The following is a 19,165-nucleotide window of genomic DNA, read 5'->3' as shown; positions in this document are numbered from 1 at the left end:
GGGTGGTCCGGGGTGATCCGGGATGTCTATGTGACTGGGACATTAGATGAATGACTTTTATGGTAATGACGGATGATACTGAACGAGGCATAACAAACATAAAGGCAATTAGAAGCGTGATAACCGTGCAATTTGAGTTTGCCCACGTTTTCAAAGGACTCCAAAGGCCTATTGAATAAAGATCTTGCGTAAGGCTCGTCTCTGAATTTTGCAAATTGATTTTATTATAGCATATTAAAGAAAAAATGTGGGAGTGTTTTATTTATTTATTTATTTATGTGTTTATTTATTCATTTATTTATTTATTTATTTATTTATTTATTTATTTATTTATTTATTTATTTATTTATTTATTTATTTATTTATTTATTTATTTATTTATTTATTTATTTAGCGTATTCTACGTGGAACCCCTTGCTTGAGAATGACGGTGTCAAGAGCATAAAGCACGCGATTGCGCAACAGGTGGACTCCTCGTACTGTCATTGCGTGTCGCTGGTCTGACAAGTAGGATAGTCTACAATCTAGACTCATATAGTCACTACATTTTACGCCTAATTTTTTTTTTTTTTTGGGGGGGTCTATGTTCATTATTTGTTAGCTTAGATTTAGGCCTATCTTTCTTTATTTCTCTCCCCTTCACTTTGTCTTTTCTTTCTTTTTGCTTTTCTGTTTGCTTCAGTCATTAATTCTTTCTCTTTTTTTTGATTAATCATCTTTATGTTAGTCCTTTTAATTCTTAAAAAACAATGATCCATGCGAAACTGTTCATGATGAAGTTGAGAACTTGTTTAGGTGGTTTTTTTTTCACATTTAGTCATCCACAATTTGGATTTGATTTTGTTTTGATTTGATTTATTTCCGCATTTAATCTAATACAAATTGAATACAAATTTCAAAAGCACAAAGACAAAGAATAAGTGCAGTGATGATTTAGAATGATAATATAACGTTAGACTCAATAATAGATACACATAAACAATTGTATTGAGCAGTATGTACAGAAACATAATAAGATAAATAGTATTTTCGGTAATGTACAGAGATAAGTGTATGCAGGAGACCCGACCATTGTGAGCGATAAAGCCAGTGTTGAAATGTATGGGGCCGAAGGTAGGACGGAAGCTTGAAATGGATGGCGGGGCTAACTCAAAGTAGCATATCTCTATTTGAAACTTGAAACGTGCAGGAAAGGTTGAAACTTGCAGGAAAGCTTGAAACTGACACAAAGAAGAGATGATTAAATTTTGGTAGTGATCTGGAAATTTTTATGGATTTTATGAAGGATTTTCGATATTTTTGGCAGGTCGGGGTCCAATGCTTTCTGTTGGAAATGAAAAAAAAAGTAAATGAATGAATAAATGCATGAAAAAATGAATGAATTATATTTCTTTGATCATTATTCGTCACAATGACAGTTTACTACCCTCTGAGCGCATGATCAGGCCATGAGACATTTTCAGTGTGTGTGTGTCCTCTATGTGTGTGTGTGTGTGTGTCCTGTGTGAGTGTGTGCGTGTGTGGTATGGTATGGTATGGTATGGTATGGTATGGTTTATTAAATGAAATGTGTGTGTGTGTGTGTGTGTGTGTGTGTGTGTGTGTGTTTTGAAAACACCAACACCTGGGGCCCATTGCATAAAACTCCAACCGGATTTTTTTCCGGTTGAAATCACAAAATTCCGGTTGGAAGCTCCCAATCAGAGTTTTTGTGCAACGGATTTTACATTCTTAGGTTAGCAACCTTAAAAAATTCAGGTTGGGCAAATCCCAACCTGAATTTTTTACGGTTGCTAAAAAAGTTTTATGCAACGGGACCCTGATGCTGCAGTGTCCACGTGGATGACGTTCAACCTACCGGCAATTTCACACTTTGAAGTTTGACACGTCGTAGATGCGATGCTACTCGCCCCAGCAGTACACCAAAAGAAGTAGTAGTATGTGTGTGTGTGTGTAAGTGTGTAAAATATCTTCATTTGGGTAACTGTGTCAAATTATACAATTTTGTTACTTTGGTAGTTGTCCTAGTTTATATCATACAGCCTTCGGTACAAAATTGAATGGAACTGAATAGATAAACAAGTAAAAAAGGGTGATTGGGGTTATATCACAGGATACATTCGTGGTAGACACCTCTCCCACTACCTCCCCCACCATTTCGCATCTGCTGTCATGATGTGATATTGAAATGCTTGCTATTTCGATCATCATTAATTTCTTTTATTTTGATTATTTTTTTTCTTACAAAAGGAAAATAAACATATGAAGAGAGTTGAAATGGAAATATTACATAGGGCATGTGTTGGATTTGTAAATTTAATGTTGAAGATTTTGGCTTCGAATCCTGGTCCGGCTGTGTTCATCCAGTGACAGATGAGCGGCTTACAATGTCCCCGGGCCTTAGGCCCAACTTTCGTATCTGAAATTCTGGTGATAGTGTGATCCTGCCTGGCAGGATCCTGTGATGGAACAGTGAAGTGGCTGACCTGGGTAAATAAGATCATACTAATTATCTTTATTAGCGTTACTGTTATCATTATTGATATCAAATCATTACTACACACCAATTAAAAACTGTGGAAATTTATCAACTGCAATGCAGAAAATAATCGTCAATGTTCCAGATGTGTTGCAATGCATTTTTTTTTCTCAATTAGTTCTAGATTAATGAAGCCAATTTCAAAAAATTTATCTCATATAATCTATGTGGTAATTATGTAATATATGGCTCAGCCTAATTCTGCCATCAAATAATCTTTACTCTGTGTTTTTTTTTTTCTGTATGCAGAAATGTTCTAATTGTTTCTTTTCGTTGGAGTGCTGTTCACTATCTGGTTTATTTGATATTCCAATACGCAGGTTACATTAATGAATATGTTTTTAACTTTCGACGTTTTATATTCATAATCACATAATTATTATGGTCTGATAATTGCAGACTATTCGGATGACCTCCCTGGTTGGTTTGACGTGCGTGGTACAAATGCGATCGAAAGTATCTTCTGTGAGACTGGTTTTGGCGTTGCCCCGTGTACTTCTTTTGGTGTACTGCTGGGTATGGGGCGAGTAGCATCGCATTGACGTGTCAAACTTCAAAGTGTGAAATTGCCGGTAGGTTGAACGTCATCCACGTGGACACTGCAGCATCAGGTGTTGGTGTTTTCAAGCATTTCATCTTTCTCTAGAATGACAAGATTGGGTTCCAGACGGACCTAGACTATCGGTACGGTAGGGCTCATGCTATTTCTTATATCCAGTAAAAGAACATTCTGAGTAGGCTAGTCACTTGACCGAAAGATCGGTCTGTATCTGGTGGCGGTCGTCGGGGACATGTTCCGCGGAGACTGCGTCTGGCTTCACGGAATCCCCTCTCAGGAGAAGAGCAATACCAATTAGGTGATAACGTCCCCCCCCCCCCCCCCAAAAAAAAAAGAATAAATAAACAAAATGAATAGATAAAAGACTCTTTGATCCTCCGGACAGACGGATCTTTAATTCTGTCGAGCTAGTCACAAACAGAAGGGGCAATTCCATGACCATGAAGGAAGAAAAAAAAAAGTTACCAAGGTTTGAAGCTATAACATGTTCGAAATCTAATTTAACGTTAATTATTCTAAGGCACATGAAGGCCAGGGTGAAAAAATGAAAATCAAAACACCTTTGTTTTACCCTGGAAAGTATTCAGGAAAAAAAACAGGAGTCATATCAAATTGATATGATAAGAAATTGTGTTCCAATTTAGAAACTAATTTTTTTTTTTTTCAAAAGACATTTATGTCTACCCGTTCAAAGATATTTTTTCTTTTTTTGTTAATGCCAACACATAATTTATTTTTATGTCATTATGTGTTTTATCTAGTTACATCTGCATGTAGCATTTGTTAGACCTACAGCTGTAGATCTACACGTGGTCTACTTGTCTAGGATTCTATATTAAGAACATAGGCCCTAGCCTGAAGCATTAGGAACCTATGTAAAAATCACTAAAATTACTTCTGGAGTGGAAATTATGACTTATATTATTGTCATACTGTGAATAAAATTGAAGACTCATTTTTAATATGTCATCGGAAGAAAACAATTCTGTTTGGAAATGTGAACATTGGACTACATCATACATCATAGGGTGGTAATGTTAGATCCAATTACGGGACGCTTTTTTTTGTGGCTTTGAATTCCGTACTCAGAGGATGAAATTTGGGCTAAAAATAACAACACTATATTCACAGACTCCTGGAAATTACGAATTCAGCCAACTTATGCCAATTGTTCGTTCCAGTTTTTAGAAAATATGCTTCAAACATACCCCTCTAAAATAGTTGTTTTTTGCGTGGTGCAAAATCGCATTGTATTATCGGACGCGATTTTCGTAATCGAATAATCGAGGTCTTTCGCACCTAGTCCTTGCACCAGAATCATAATTCATCCCACAAGTCACTGTGTACATTCTCACCAAGCGGATGACAAGAAAAAATCGGCAAATGAGGCTCAAATTTTGTATTTTACGGTAAATAAAATGTCTGTCTTGAACATTTCGAACAGTTCACGCAATAAAACCTTCTGAGAAATCGACAACTGTTTAGACTCTACTTCTAGTTTACGTGCTTTGTCTATGGGAGCTGCACGCGCGGATTACGAGTTGCGGGCCCCTTAACGCACAACTACATTTGTATTCTGCATCTTTCGCGTCTGAGGATGATAGCTACTTAAATTTCCGAAATCGATCAGTGAACTTTTGGTTCTATTGGAATCTTCAGCATTTTTCCTGTATGTGAATGGGATTTCATAGAATTTCAGTCGTGAAATGTGATTCAAACATGCATAATATATTAACTATGACGAGGTGCGGGTCACTCAACTGTAAATTTGAGATAAAATGTGAATTTCTTCGTGTTTTTACATTTCTATGTCACGTTTTTTGCAATTTCAGTCCACACAAAGTTCTGTTAGGCTAATCTACGAAGTCTCGCGTGTACAGAATGTCATTAGTACGCAAAAATGTGTATGTCCAGTAATACCATGGTGTCCGGAAATACCATGCTTGCCTATACATGTAGTTCCACCTCTTGTAGTGAAATGACTATGTCTGCGTCCAGAGAAATATGTACTAAAAGTTTTTGTATCATGCTGTATCTTCTTAATAGTCAAATTTTGTTCTGATTTGAGATTCAAAGATAAAATGTGATACAGTATAGTACACAACACATCCACACAGTTTTTGAAAATCTGCATAGTTCATCAAAAAAGAAAAGGCGTTTATACGGACATCAAGAGTCTAACATCACCATCACCATGCATTTATACGGACATTGTACATGTATGTGAAGCACAAGTAAATTATAGAGCTACTGTATGATTGTGAGTAATACCTTGGATTCTTCACTGTATTGATGTGTCATATGCCGTAGCCCTTGCATTGACATGAACTTGGGACTTTCCTCAGCAACAAGTGCACCGTTTCCACAAGGTTTTGACTACTGTAAAAGGAGATGTTTTCGCCCCAGTAATTTGTTGTGCTCTGCCGAGTAAGATGAGTTTCATGGGTTTTTTAATTCTGCGGAATCGAGACATCAACTACTGCTTAGTATTGAAAAATATTGCATACAAAAATATGCACCGGTCGTGCTTATGTTTTTGCATTAGCTTCTGGTTGCATGAAATGCTTGAAGATTTCAACAATGCGAAAATATTCACTTTTACAGTAGTCTAATCTTCTGCAGTGCTCTGTTATCCAGAGAATCTAGCAATAATTTACCAGGTACTTATCTTTAGGCCTACCATGAAAGTCTCAGGCATACAATGTAGCTACAAACCATAAAGTAACTATCCCTGTTGTATGCAACAGGATAGCTATTTGTGGTAGGGGCAGTTTTATTGATCGATAAAACAGCTTACATACAAGAGTCAAGTGTGCATAGTCCCACTTTATAACCTTTTGAGGACGACTTCCGAGTATTCTCGGGCAGGGGTTCTGTTAAAGGGAAATGTGTGTTGCAGCAAAATCAGTCCATCCTCAATGGGTTAAGACCAAAAGCAGGAGTTACTTGCAAATGTTTTGGGAAGTGAGGGTACTGTACTCTAAAGATCTCACACCTGATTGAGCATTTTTTATGCCTCCGCCACGAAGTGGTGCCGGAGGCATTATGTTTTCGGGTTGTCCGTCCGTCCGTCCGTCCGTACGTACGTCCGTACGTACGTACGTCCGTCCGCTTTCGTTTACGCGATAACTTGAGTAATATTTGCTGGAATTTTACCAAACTTAGTCCAAGTATGATGGGGCAATGATTTGATTAGATTTTGGGTGAAATCGGCTAAAGGTCAAAGGTCAAAGGTCAAGGTCAAATCATGAAATTGTATCCGTTTACGCGATAACTCAAGACTGGATGGAGCAAATCTCACCAAACTTTGTTGGAGGATGATGTATGATAGGACAATTACTTGATTAGTTTTTCAGTGAAATTGGACAGAGGTCAAAGGTCAAAGATCAAGGTCAAATCCTAAAATTTATCTGTTTACGTGATACCTCAAAACTGGATGAACCAGCTTTCACCAAACTTGGTCCAAGGATGATGTATGATGGGACAATTAGTTGAGTAGATTTTAGTGACATTGACAAGAGGTCAAAGGTCAAAAGGTCGAGGTCAAATGCTAAAAATGTTGCTATTTCCCCCATATCTATGCGATGCCCGCAGTTATTTTCTTGAAACTTAGTGTAGACATGTACTACTGCGTAAAGATTCTCCAGAGAGAGTTTCATGTCATAAGGTCAAAGGTCAAAAGGTCAAAGGTTAGGTGAAAATGTTGCAATATCACTTTTCTCGCAAATGGTTCAATGTATCTTCATGGAACTTGGTACATATGCATGTACTGACTTGCAGGGATTATCTAGGGAATTTAGGGGCCATGGGTCAGGAGGTCAAAGGTCAAAGTCAACTCCTCAAAATGTTACTATTTCCCTCATATACTAGTATATATATGCAATGATTGCATTATTAGTTTTAAAATTTAATATATGTACATGTATTACTTAATGGAGATTCTCTTGGAAATTTCCAGCCAGAAGGTCAAAGGTCAAAGGTTAAGGGTCAAAGGTCAGGTTTAAATGAAAAAAAAGATATATTTTGTACTGTAATTACACTCTTTCTTCATACCTTGAAAATTATACTCACATGCATAAACCTATAAAGGTCGGTCAGAAGTCAAGTAAAAATTTTCAATTCCCAAATATGTGTACCTGCACTCTTTAATAGACAATTATAGCAAACCCAATTCGTGGAAAGTGAACATTCAAGATATTTCTGACAAACCTGTTATTTCGATATTTTGCCAGTAATGTGAAACTGTCATCACACATTGTGAAGACATTGTACTATACACCTATTGGGAGAATCATGCATTATGGCGGAGGCATCAGTCGCCGTAGCGACATTTCTAGTTTATCAATGAATGAAACAGCCCCTACTGCAAATTGGCACCCTGTCACAAATGGGAATAATTACACTAGACTATGTAACAGCAACAGCTTATCAATCTGAGCAATTACACTGTGTTGACAAGAATGTGTGTTGAAACATTGTTAGAGAAGAGAAACAGTCAGAAGTTTGCATAATGTATGGTCAGTTGCCATCTGATTTTTCCATTGGGAAATTCAGTCCAACCTCAATACAGTACCTGCCCATACATGTCGTGACCAGCAGCCATCTGGATCTGGATGATTTTGCTGGATAAGAGAGATACATACACTTATAATGTACTTTTTATACATCATTATGGCATCTACATATATACTTGCTAACTTGTCAGAATTTCATTTTAGACTGCTTTTGCTCTAGGTCTAAACAGAACATCTGACAGTGGGCATTTTACTGCTCTTTTTCATTTCTGGTACAGATAGACAATAACTGTTCCGACAACAGAAATCACTCAACCTTCTATCCGAAGAACCAGGCCAAACCACGCACAGACGGTTATCTGCAGTGACGTGAGCTGAGCTGTATGGTGGTGATAGTGATACAGACAACTGTCCATTCAATTCTGCGTCCAGACACTCAAGAACATTATGTCAGGAAGAGTCAGACGACGGGAATCCGCGAATCCTACAGATTCGGCGACCATTTCTCTGAATGAAAAAATTCTGAGGGAATGCCATACTCTCTATGCCGATGAAGAGAGAGGTAAGATTTTCGCCTTTTACAGACCTGATCGTAACACTCCATTGTGGAACATCTATCAGATCAGATCAGATCAGATCAGTGTTTTAGGCAACTATTGGCTCGAAAACTGCAGGTTGTTTCTGCGGAAGGATGTTACACTGACAAGTTGGCGAAATATGCCCCACCTCATCCGATCATGGCGCAGGTAGTGCATGCATCCGTGCATAAGCAAGCAAGGTTAGGGTAGTGTAGAGTTGTAACGAAATTTAGTGGAGGAACATTAAGAATTTTTTCCGAAAATAAAAGGAAGATACAAAAGAAAGGTAAAGGAAAGACAAGAAAAAGGAGGAAAGTGAGAAAATGGGCAAATCAGCCCACCGCTGAAGCAGTCGTGCATTCACACCGTTTGGTGGGACCACATTCACAAAATATTATGCTGTGCAAGAAAGCCCCACCGCTGTGCTTATGAACTGTTGAATGCCATACAGTGGGACTGAATTCTGTAGAACAGTTTTACCAGGTAGATGGAGGGAAATTAAAGCTCTAAGGGCTTTATTGGCCTTATAATATTTAGTAGGACCTACAGTGATGGGGCTTATATATCTCGAGTATATGCCAACAATTTTGACAAATCCAAAGCACCAAAAGCTGGGAAAAAAAAAACAAACAGGAAAGCAGGACTCATTTAAAAAGGCATTTTAATATCATGTTAAATAATTTTCTCTGATAATTTGTCAGTGAGGTTATTCATATTGCATGTAAGTGGAACCAATTCAGAGCCAAATGTGGTAAAGGGCTCTGCTCAGATTTGTGTAAGAGCCCCCTCTAGTGTTGACCAAGAGATATACTTCCAGGGGCTAGGGAGTGTGTTGTCGCCGAAGAGATTTTTGTCCTCCTCTCCACCACTAGAGGGCGAACTATACAATGGTGTCTGAGATTTCATGGAGGCTGCCATTACCCACTTAGTAATGGTGAACTTTGGGCGCTCAAAGAACTGTGTTTTTTCAGCGCGTATTTGAACTTTTGAACTTTTACGCAGATATGTTGATGACTAGTACGCACAACTTGGCTGCTCCTTGGTTGCTCATATGCTAGTGTGTTTCATAAGGGATGAGCCTAGCGCCTCACGTCTCCCTGTGCTCCCCTTTTGCGCAAAGAGCAATTTTACAGGGCATATCATGCATACTTCGCACTCTAGTATGTAGTCATTGTAAGCCCTTTGGTTGTCGCCTTACAAAAGAAGAGTTGTGTGTTGGGACAGTCACTGTTTTGGAACTTCGGAACTCATTATTAGTGGTCAGTGTCATGTGAGACAGCTGTGCAATCACTCTGCTTTTCAAAGCATATATTCCATTTTTCCTTACTTAAAGAAAAAGACATAAAATGAAAAATACTCTTATCAAAATTAATGAGAAACGACATTGTTGAAGTTCCAGAGATATAATGATAGGATTAGTGCAAAATAGCTTTTTGTCATGGCCAATTCCCTCTGGGGATTTGACCAATGTCTGACAGAGTCACTGAAGCTTGATGTAAGCCTGATGTCAGTGTGAACAGCGCCATCTCTTGATGGCCTTCTCTCTCTTTTTTTTTTTCTTCTGTGACATAAAATGCATTATATCTAGAGTGTCCTCGTGGGCTGTCATTTGGGCTGGGTGACGTGCTGCTCCGATCAAAGATGTTTGTGACCGCTTTTGTTGCCGTTATAATCAGCCAGACAGGGCGCTCAAGGTTTCTGTGTTATTCAGGGATTAAAGATGTGATATGGATTTTGCAACCAGGATGTCATTCTAAACTGTCTGAAATCTATGTCAGGCAAATAAGCCATTTCTGTAAAATTCAACAAAATGTTCATTCTCTCAAATGAGCAAATTGGAAGACAAAAAAAAAAAAAAAAAGAATCTCTTATGAAAGTGTGTGTATGACCACAACACCCTTTTGACCTGCTTCTGATGTTGTAAAGAATTACGGTTGGGAAACTTCTTTGCCAAGAAAAGAGCTTGAAACACACAATTGTGCCTGTGAATTTGAAAGTAAATTGCATTATTTCGCAGTTGAAGCTGTGACACAATAAAGTCACTCCTGAAAACCATTCTTTTTCACATGTATATATCAAATACATAGGGACTACATCATTTACATTGTATCTCCATAGGACCTACCATTATGGAATAAAGAAAGAGATTTTTAAGACTGTTCTTAAGGGCATCAGAGGCATCAGTTTGCTTTTGTTATTGTTTTGTACTTTGAAAAAGAATATCAGCTCTTAAGGCAAAATGATATAAATTCATATTGTGTTGCCACTCTTCTCCCACAACCCCACCCCATCCCGAAAAAAAAGAGAGAATTATGCTTTTAAAAGATAGTAAGTGCCTGTCTGGTGCCCAATTGTTGACAGAGGGATGAATATACTGATTGGCTCAGGGTTGAGACGCGAGATATAATGACAAAGTGCATTTTGGTCGGTACAGTTGACAAGATATTGGTAATCACGAGGTCTTGTGTCCTTTTCAATGTCCTTTCTTGGTACACTGTACTTGCTTTCCTTTCACACCGATTAGAGGATTTCACAAATCTTCCCGCCCACTTACTCAAGGAATCTGTTAAATGTTAACATCATATTTTACTCACGACGAGGGAATGAAAATATGCCTCATATTTAAAAACATGTGCTTGTATCGGAAATCTCATCAAATATCATTTAACCCATTGAGGACGAGTCCCGAGTATACTCGGGCAGGTGTCTATGGGGAAATGCGTGTTGTAGCAAAATCAGTCCGTCCTCAACGGGTTAATATGTAAAATGTATTATGAACTTGGCTCAAATTAAAACTTTATTTGAAGACAGTATTTAAAGTAGAAAAAGTTATCCTCCCTGTTGGTAAATAATTTTCAGGAGTGTGTGATGTGTGCATCTTCTATAGATGCCAGCTGTCCACATATTTGAGTGTGTGGCTGGTATGATTTATTTGTTATTTTATGTTTTTTTTTTTGGATGTACACACTGATTGTATCACTTGTTCCTTTTCTTATGTCTGGGTTGCTGTTTAAGAACCCATTAAAAAGAGCAAATAATGGTTGCATCCAGTAGAGTGGTTAGATCAAACCAACCCCCCCCCCCCCCAAAAAAAAAAAAAAACCAAAAAAAAAAACCAAAAAAACAAAAAAACAACAACAACAAAACAAAACAAAACAAAAAACAAAAAACAAAACAAAAAAAGAACATGTAGGCCTAAGCCTATATAGGCCCTGTGCATTGTCAATGGAAAAAAAAAGAAGAATCTTGATATGTCAGAAATTGAAACAAGTAGGCCATGGAAAAATATGGGCTGGATTTTTTCCCCATTCATTTCCTACATTTTTTGATAGTCTACAGAGAATCAGGTTTTGTCTGAGGTTGACAAGACATCTTGGAGGAAAAAACATGGAGGCCCCCGACATGTTTTTGAATCTCTCCCTGTTCTGGCAATGATGCTATAAATATACTTGATGTATGTCTGGTGCACATGGAAATGGAAGCCTTTTGCTTTGGACTAGGGAATGACTGAAGTGGCATGATTTTGCATCTGTCTATCCCCCCCCCCCCCCCCCCAAACCCCTTGTAGAGAAATGTTCCCTGATTTGTTGAGTGGAATGTAGTACATATCATGTGACGCTAGCAGACTTTTGAATACACCTTCAGTTCAGTTCAAAGTTATCTGGCATATCATATTATGAAAGTCCCAGGGTATACCACCCTATTTCCTCTTCCCCCATCCCAACCCACACTTACACTCACAAACATTAGCTGCAGATGGATGGACATGCAAGCATACAAAATATACCAGAAACCTTTGAGCAAAGTTGATGAAACCAAAATCATTGTTCTTTCTTCTTCTTTTTTTCTTTCTTAAAATTTTATTCCCCAAGAAGGCAGAATGGACAAGGAGGATGGGGTTGGTGGTTGGAGTGGGGATAGGGATGGTGATGGTGGTGGTGGTGATGGGGTGTGGGGGGGATACTGGAAGCTCTTCAAAGTCACCTGTAGAGAGTATTGATTAGTAACTGCCCAAAAATGGGCCCTGCCTTCTCTCGTACTCTTTCCAGACACTGGCGATAACTTACACACATACACAGGATTGAGCTTGTGCAGTTTTCAGACATTCATTGACCTTTAAGTGCCTGCTGTGGCAGTGTGTGTACTGCCCCCACACATACACACTCTCAAATGTGTGAATGTCGCTGATGCACGATGTCTATGAAGAAAATGGAATATTCACACACACACACACATTGTTACGTGCTGATAGCTATTGTGCTGAATTGTGAAGCACACCTGAATACATGTATACATTTGGTATGTGTTCCACATGTTCCATGCAGTATAAGCAAGATATTCTGGAGCTGAATGATGTAGATTTCACTCTAGGTATAAGGTACCTTTATAGTGTTCATTCAACCCCCTATGAAATAAACACAAATACTGGACAAAGGAATTCTGTGCAAAGAAACAATACAAATATTTTGAACTGTGACTGAGCAGTGAAGGTGCAGTTTGTATGTGTGCTTCAAAAATTAACCATGACAGTAACAAATATATAGGAAAAAGAGGGAAAAGAATAGGACATTAACCAGGATGGTATTTGTAAATAACAAGAAAAGAAGCATTTGACCAAGAAAAGTTGTGGTAATGATTAAGTAATAGAATTGAAATAATGACAATAATGATTTTACTGCTAGCTGTGTACATGTATACATCCTTTTCTCTACTATAAACCGCAAATTATTGATCGGAGAAGTGACTAAAAATGGATGCCTCTTTGTCAGTTCAAGAATATGTTTGAAATTGAGCTGGCTCGATTTTAGAAATCTTGTCAAATTTTGCAGACTTATGAAGCTCTGTTAGTGATAATGTTCCAATGCCTGAAAACAAACCGTACAGACTAGAGTATCAAAGTTTGGAGAATTAGGCCTAGGCTGTCACTGTCACTTGATCTATGAAAGAATATCATAATACTTAAAATTAAATCATTTTCTTAACGGCCAACTCTTTTTTGTTTGTAAGTTTCATACTAGCACAATAATAATAGCAAGACTCTGGTTGTATGTACATGTAGGACCATCTAATCAAGACTTAATCATAACACCAAATATTAGGAAACATTCCTGAGCAGTGCCTTTAATATAATACAACATCTTTATGTCTGCACACCCCCCTTTTGTGGAACAGTGTTTTTCAGGTGCTGGTTTAGCTGTTATTCAGAGTCATCGAAGTCCCACAATGTGATTTTAGCATCGCTGTGGTTGTTCAAATGTCTAGGGCGTCAGAACATTGAACCTCAGCCAAACAGTTAAGAATCTAGAAATGAATTAAAATCATATGAAACCAAAACAGCAGGTGTATAGTACGATGTGGGCCTACTCATCAAAAGTATCACATACTCAGTCTTGCAGTGCTGTACTCATCCCCCTACGTACACCTAAACGCATCCAAAAAGCAGGGGGGGGGGGGGGGAATCTCTACACCATGCATGCATTTTCTGCCCATGTCAATTTTGAATATGTGCCTGCCTTTTCAGACTCTATGGCCTGGTTGAAAATTATGGATTTCATTCTAATGAACTTGATGGCATGCATGTGGATAAAATACATCATAATTAAGGAGAATTTAGGTGAAACTTTGGACGAAAATAATAGTTAAGAAAAAAGTGCTGCCTGTCATTTACAATTTGCCATTTTCTGGAGGTTGGCAACATTTCTGTTGAATTTAAGTGCTTCTCTCATAGTTTGAGTGTACTCCATACTCTTGCAGAGGGCAATCCCCTTTAACTTTAGACTTTTGGTGAAACAAGAACAGATAAAATGCCAAAGCAAACATCATAAAAAGCTATAGGGACGAGCAAGAAGGAGATGCCATGACTTTGAAAGCATTACCCATTGGTTTAAAAGCTATTTCTTGCCGTGCTATTTGTCTTTGTGGTTTAAAATGCATTTTTTGAAATGGAGGACTTCAGCGCCAGAGAGACTTTGATTAATCAACAACTGCCATAACGGCAATGTGGTTTGTATGCCATGTCAAAAAGACATTGGTGCCAGATTGACATGCAAAATGCAATTCCACATTATAGGCAGGGCTCGACACTAACGGTGGCCCGGTGGCCCGGGGCCACCAAAAATGAAAGTCGGGCCACCAAATTTCAAAAAAGGGCAAATTTGATGGCCCGCCTCAGGCCACCAAAATTTTTTGAAAAGTATGTCAATAAATTCTTAACTTTTTGCGCCAGAAATTAGTAGTTAAATTTGTTTAAAGGATGGATGAAAAGGACTGAATGAGTGCCTGAGAGTGAGTGTTGCAAGTTTGTTGAAGTTTATTTATGAGTAGATATGTCCAACTTCTAATTCTTACTATCATAAACTTAAATATTTGACTCATAAAGAAAAGGACTTTTAATGTTTTTTATTGTTGTTTTTTTTTGGGGGGACACCAAATTTTTCTCTCGGGCCACCAAAAATTTGAAATTTAGGATTTTGGTGGCCCCATCGGGCCACCAAACAAAAAAGTTAGTGTCGAGCCATGGTATAGGTATAGTTGACTGAAAAGTATTTACAGATGAAATGGAATGAATGATACAAGCTTAATCAGAATCAGTTGTATCCAATAAGATTATCATGGAATTCTTTGCTTGCAATGTTCAAGTAACACCAGTTTGGTTTTCCTTATCACCATTGCTGCCAAGATCACGGTAGACAGTATTTACTCATGATAGACAATTTCAATATTTACCTGCTTTGCTGTGATTACTCATAACAGGTCAAGAGGGTGATTGAATATTGTACATAATTGCCTTGAGTATATCATATCATTATCGGTATGATTTATTTTCCCATTTAACAGCTCGTCAGTGTAATCTTCAGGAGTTTTGCCAGAGCATCAAATTTGTTAAACTGATTAATGTCCAAGGCCCCCTGGTTCGGACTGCAGAATCAAGGCACCCTGAAGAAACTGACATCTCTTCACGACATGAAAAAGGAATACCAGTAAGCCAGTTCGTAGTTCTACTTTGCGCATGAGCAGAACAAGGTCATTCGTACCAACACGCATGATGGTTTTTTAAATTCACTGAGATAAGCATCTGTCATAAAATGTTTATTCATGCAACCCTTGTAAATGATACTTACCTTTACATCCACCTGACAGCAAACCTGGTATTTGGCAATACGAATAAAAACATGTTTTAATGCATTCAATACAAAACAAAGAAATGGATGCTTCCCCCCCCCCCCCCCCCCCCCCCCCGAGGGTTTTTTGACGGACCATTCTGGTCACCTGGTCTCACTGTGCGAGATCATTTTTTGTTTAATATGAATTCCATAAATTGTTACACCTGGCAAAATTACCAGTAGGCATTATGTTGCTTTGAATACGAGTGAAGTGCCTAACCAACTGAGAAAAAAGAAAGGTCATTTGTACCAACGTGCACATGAGCTAATTACGAACTGGCTAATTAAATTCCATGCAAAAGTTTCCCTGATTTGGGAGTTATATCGCACACAAGCAGTTTGTGGATTGCTCAATTTGAAACTGCCGTGATTTTGATGTGTGAATGTTGGCAGCCCCGATTTGTGAATGAGCATCATCATCACAAGTTTACCTGATTAACCATTAGGCAACTACAGTTTCAAGAATCCATTGATATTGCATGCAGTCAAGTCGCCAATAGTAATGACAAATTTGATGTATAGATTGGTATTCCCCCTTCCCCCTCGTTCATAGTATTGGGTCCAGGTGATATATATTTTTTTAATGTGTGGGAATGTTCTAGCCGGTCCCATCTCATTACCTACAGCGTATAGCACGTGCGGTGGATGCACACATGTTTGTGGTTTGAAAATGCTGGTTTATTCATCGTACAGCCTATAAGTGGAGTATGTACAGTGTATGCTGGCGGAGTATGAGGATGAACGTGATTCGTAGGGGACCAGGATGTATAGGCCTGCAGTGGGGGCTAAATGTACGGTGCCGCATGGGGTCAGGCCAAGGTCAGGGCATGAAGACACAGTGAATCATGGCCGCAGCATAGTAATTATATGGAGAGAGAGACAGAGAGAGAGATATGAAATACACACTACAGAGAGAAGATAGGGAGAGATTTACAAGTGTAGAACAAAATGAAAAAAGAAGGGAATGATAGAGAGAATGAATATATGGAGAGAAGGAGGGAGAGAAGGAGAAAGGGAGAATATAGAAGATAGAAATATAAGGAGAGGAGGGAGAGGGAGAGAGAGAGAGAGAGAGTGTGTGTGTGTGTGTGTGTGTGTGTACAGTGCACTGCTTCAATGAGAAATCCACATAATGACCATCCCCCCCCCCCCCCATGAATACGACTTTTTGCTGCTCCCATTCTATTCTCAACGAGACTGCTAGTCCTGTGGTCACACAGCCCATTTTGACTCACACGCAACCTCTCTACTTGGCTGCAGTGTATATGTCTGTAATTTGCTTGTGGTTCTCATGATGCCAGGTAGGCCCTACTGTAAAAGTGGATATTTTCGTGCGACTAATTTTTCGCGCTTGGTCAGGTCAGAAGAGATTCGCGTGTTTTTGATTTCGCGGAATCAAGACAGCACGCACAGGAACGTATGGCAAGCAAAAATATTCGCATGCTTTTATTTTCGCGCTAGTTTCTGGTTGCGCGAAATGTGCGAAAATTTCCACTTTTACAGTATACTATTGGTATAATTCAATACTAAGGGTAGGCCCTACTACTTAATGACTAGTAAATGCAACACTATTTGTAATAAATGGAGCCAGACTTTCAACATTCAAAGTAGATTTGAATTACAGAAGGTCTTGTGTTTAGCTGTGCATGATTCAGAGAATATATAATCACCTTAACAGCTGACTAATACAATGTATCAAAACAGGATGTCATTAACAAAAAATTAAGCAATTGCTAGCAATTTCTCCACATACCACATACATTTTTGTAAACAGCATGTCTGGAAATGGAGGAATAAGAGAATTTTCCTACACAATTCCCTTTCAGATTGGATGTCATTCAGTGTTATTTTGTTCCACAATCCACTTTGAACATTTCCCATTAGGATGTCAAATATTCTCAGATTTTTGGACTAATTTGTTTGCAAATCTACATATGTCTCAAATGGTGATCATCGTTTGATTCAGGGACATCCCTTTTGTATCTTTTTTTATAAGTTTACATTTAAGGACATGTAGTGTGCGCAATGAAACATGACAGTACAACATAGCAACATAGATTTCTCCTCGCCTGATTAGGAATATCATGAACTACATTGTACATGTAGGGCCTTGAATTATGCAAGTGCCATCCATTTTAGTAGCTTGCAGTAGCGTGGCATCAAGTTTTAGTTGCTCCCTCCATCCACCCCCGCCAGCAGGCCAGTGAATTTCTAGCTCTCTGCAAAAGCTTTGAGAAGACTGAGTGAAATTTCCTGTGTTAGTAGGGACTTTTCGATTTGCACGTTGAGCCAGGCGTCACCCTGTTATGACTTAGTTTTTACTTACTGCGCATGCGCGAGTGTCGACCCTCGGCTCATCGCACAAATTTCGAACGCGTTAACCCCGGTTATCACCGTCCACCCAAATCGGTTGCTCCGCGCTCAACCCACCTTGTCTATGATGTCACACTCCTCTCGCGATAGACGAAAATCATACGAAAGAGCACGATGACTCTCGATAAATCCGTGCTCAGTTCGCTTGTTTTCCTTTTTCTTTCGAGAGAATATGTGACCATGCACCTCAAAACGAACATAAAGTCGCACACACTGATTTTGCGTGAGGACTGAAAATAAGTGAAATGGGTCAACCTAGCCGAACTTGATTTTTTCATATTTTCTGAAAGAGCAGGTCTTCTTTTACATTATGCTAAAATTTGGTATCATAAAACGGGCAGGAAAGTGTGTTTTTTAGCAGTTTATCTCGAACAATTTTGGTAGAATAGTGTGATTAGGTGTGTCTTTAGAATCCCTTTTTCATTTCTGAAAAACCTTGTCCACATTCTTTACTTTCAACTCTAATAACTTTTAAAAGGATAGTGCTACTGCTTTGAAAGCTGGCATTAATTATAGACAGAATGTGTTAATAAGGCATGCTTAATTTCAGTTTAATTTGATAATCCCTTCATTGTTGTTACTCTTGTGGTTTACTTCCTGTTTTTTGTCCCATTCATCGCACAGCCAGCACGGTTTGGTAAAGATTAAGCGCTTGAATAGACACTGTACTTCAGAGCCTCTTTTCTCAGTTCACACTTTTCCTGAGTTTGTGCTTTCTTTCCAATATTTAGATAGGTTAGGAGAGTCCATTTGATTTGAGTTATACATCATTTTAAAGCTTAAAGTCTGCTCTTTCAGAACATGGTCTTAACTGAAAATTCATGTCTGGCGACTTTTTGTTTGTTTTGAGGTGCAGGGTCACATATATTCTAATTACATGAAAGCTTATGATCTTGATACGTCACATCAGCAGCGCTGACATACAAACTACAGCCTCTGTTACCCAATTTATTTGCCCGCTTTCACTGTTTCGCACTTTGCAACTGCATATCGTAGTCCCACACATGCATTTACACGTACTGCTGTATGCAATCACATCTCGGTGCTTATAGGCTGGTGCAGTGCATTTACCTTGTAGTCTTACCATGCATCATGTTTTAAAATCCACAAAATCCATCCCAGGATACTTATTCGGCATCTAGTCAAAGACAAAATAAATATTACAAGTACAGAAACAAGTCACAAATTTCACGTATATGCACCCAAGGCACAGGTTGCCTCCTGCACACGCTACGAGACATGACGCCCGAAATCGAAATGTGTTTTAGCAGCGGGTCAACGTACAGACGTGCCGCCTTGACGTACGGTTGCGCTCGGCGGCACGTCCTTCTCGTTCACCCAATCGAAAACTCCCTAGTATGCAATGTGGCCACAATCAGGGTAAAAGTTTGGAATAAACTTGTTTTGAAGCAATAAAAGAGTTGGAGTTAATGATTTTG

The 19,165-nt window shown here is 38.6% G+C and overlaps 1 protein-coding gene across 1 annotated transcript in view; it reads left to right on the top strand.

Annotated features, from left to right (window-relative positions):
• Positions 1–3,079: 3,079 nt before the first annotated feature.
• Positions 3,080–19,165, top strand: part of LOC139735952 (uncharacterized) — a gene marked incomplete at its 3' end in the record, with an annotated part of 140,507 nt that continues 124,421 nt past the window's right edge. Inside the window, exons 1-2 of the mRNA XM_071646705.1 lie at positions 3,080–3,111; positions 7,891–8,174. Of these exons, the coding sequence (XP_071502806.1) occupies positions 8,060–8,174 (115 nt within the window). The remainder of the gene's footprint in view (positions 3,112–7,890; positions 8,175–19,165) is intronic.

The sequence above is a fragment of the Diadema antillarum genome, unplaced genomic scaffold (genome assembly GCF_040938485.1).
Source record: "Diadema antillarum isolate AM-2024a unplaced genomic scaffold, OU_Dant_1.0 seq00000613_RagTag, whole genome shotgun sequence".
NCBI lineage: Eukaryota > Metazoa > Echinodermata > Echinoidea > Diadematoida > Diadematidae > Diadema > Diadema antillarum.
The sequence above is the reverse complement of the archived record's forward strand: the minus strand, read 5'-3'. Positions and strand labels throughout refer to the sequence as shown.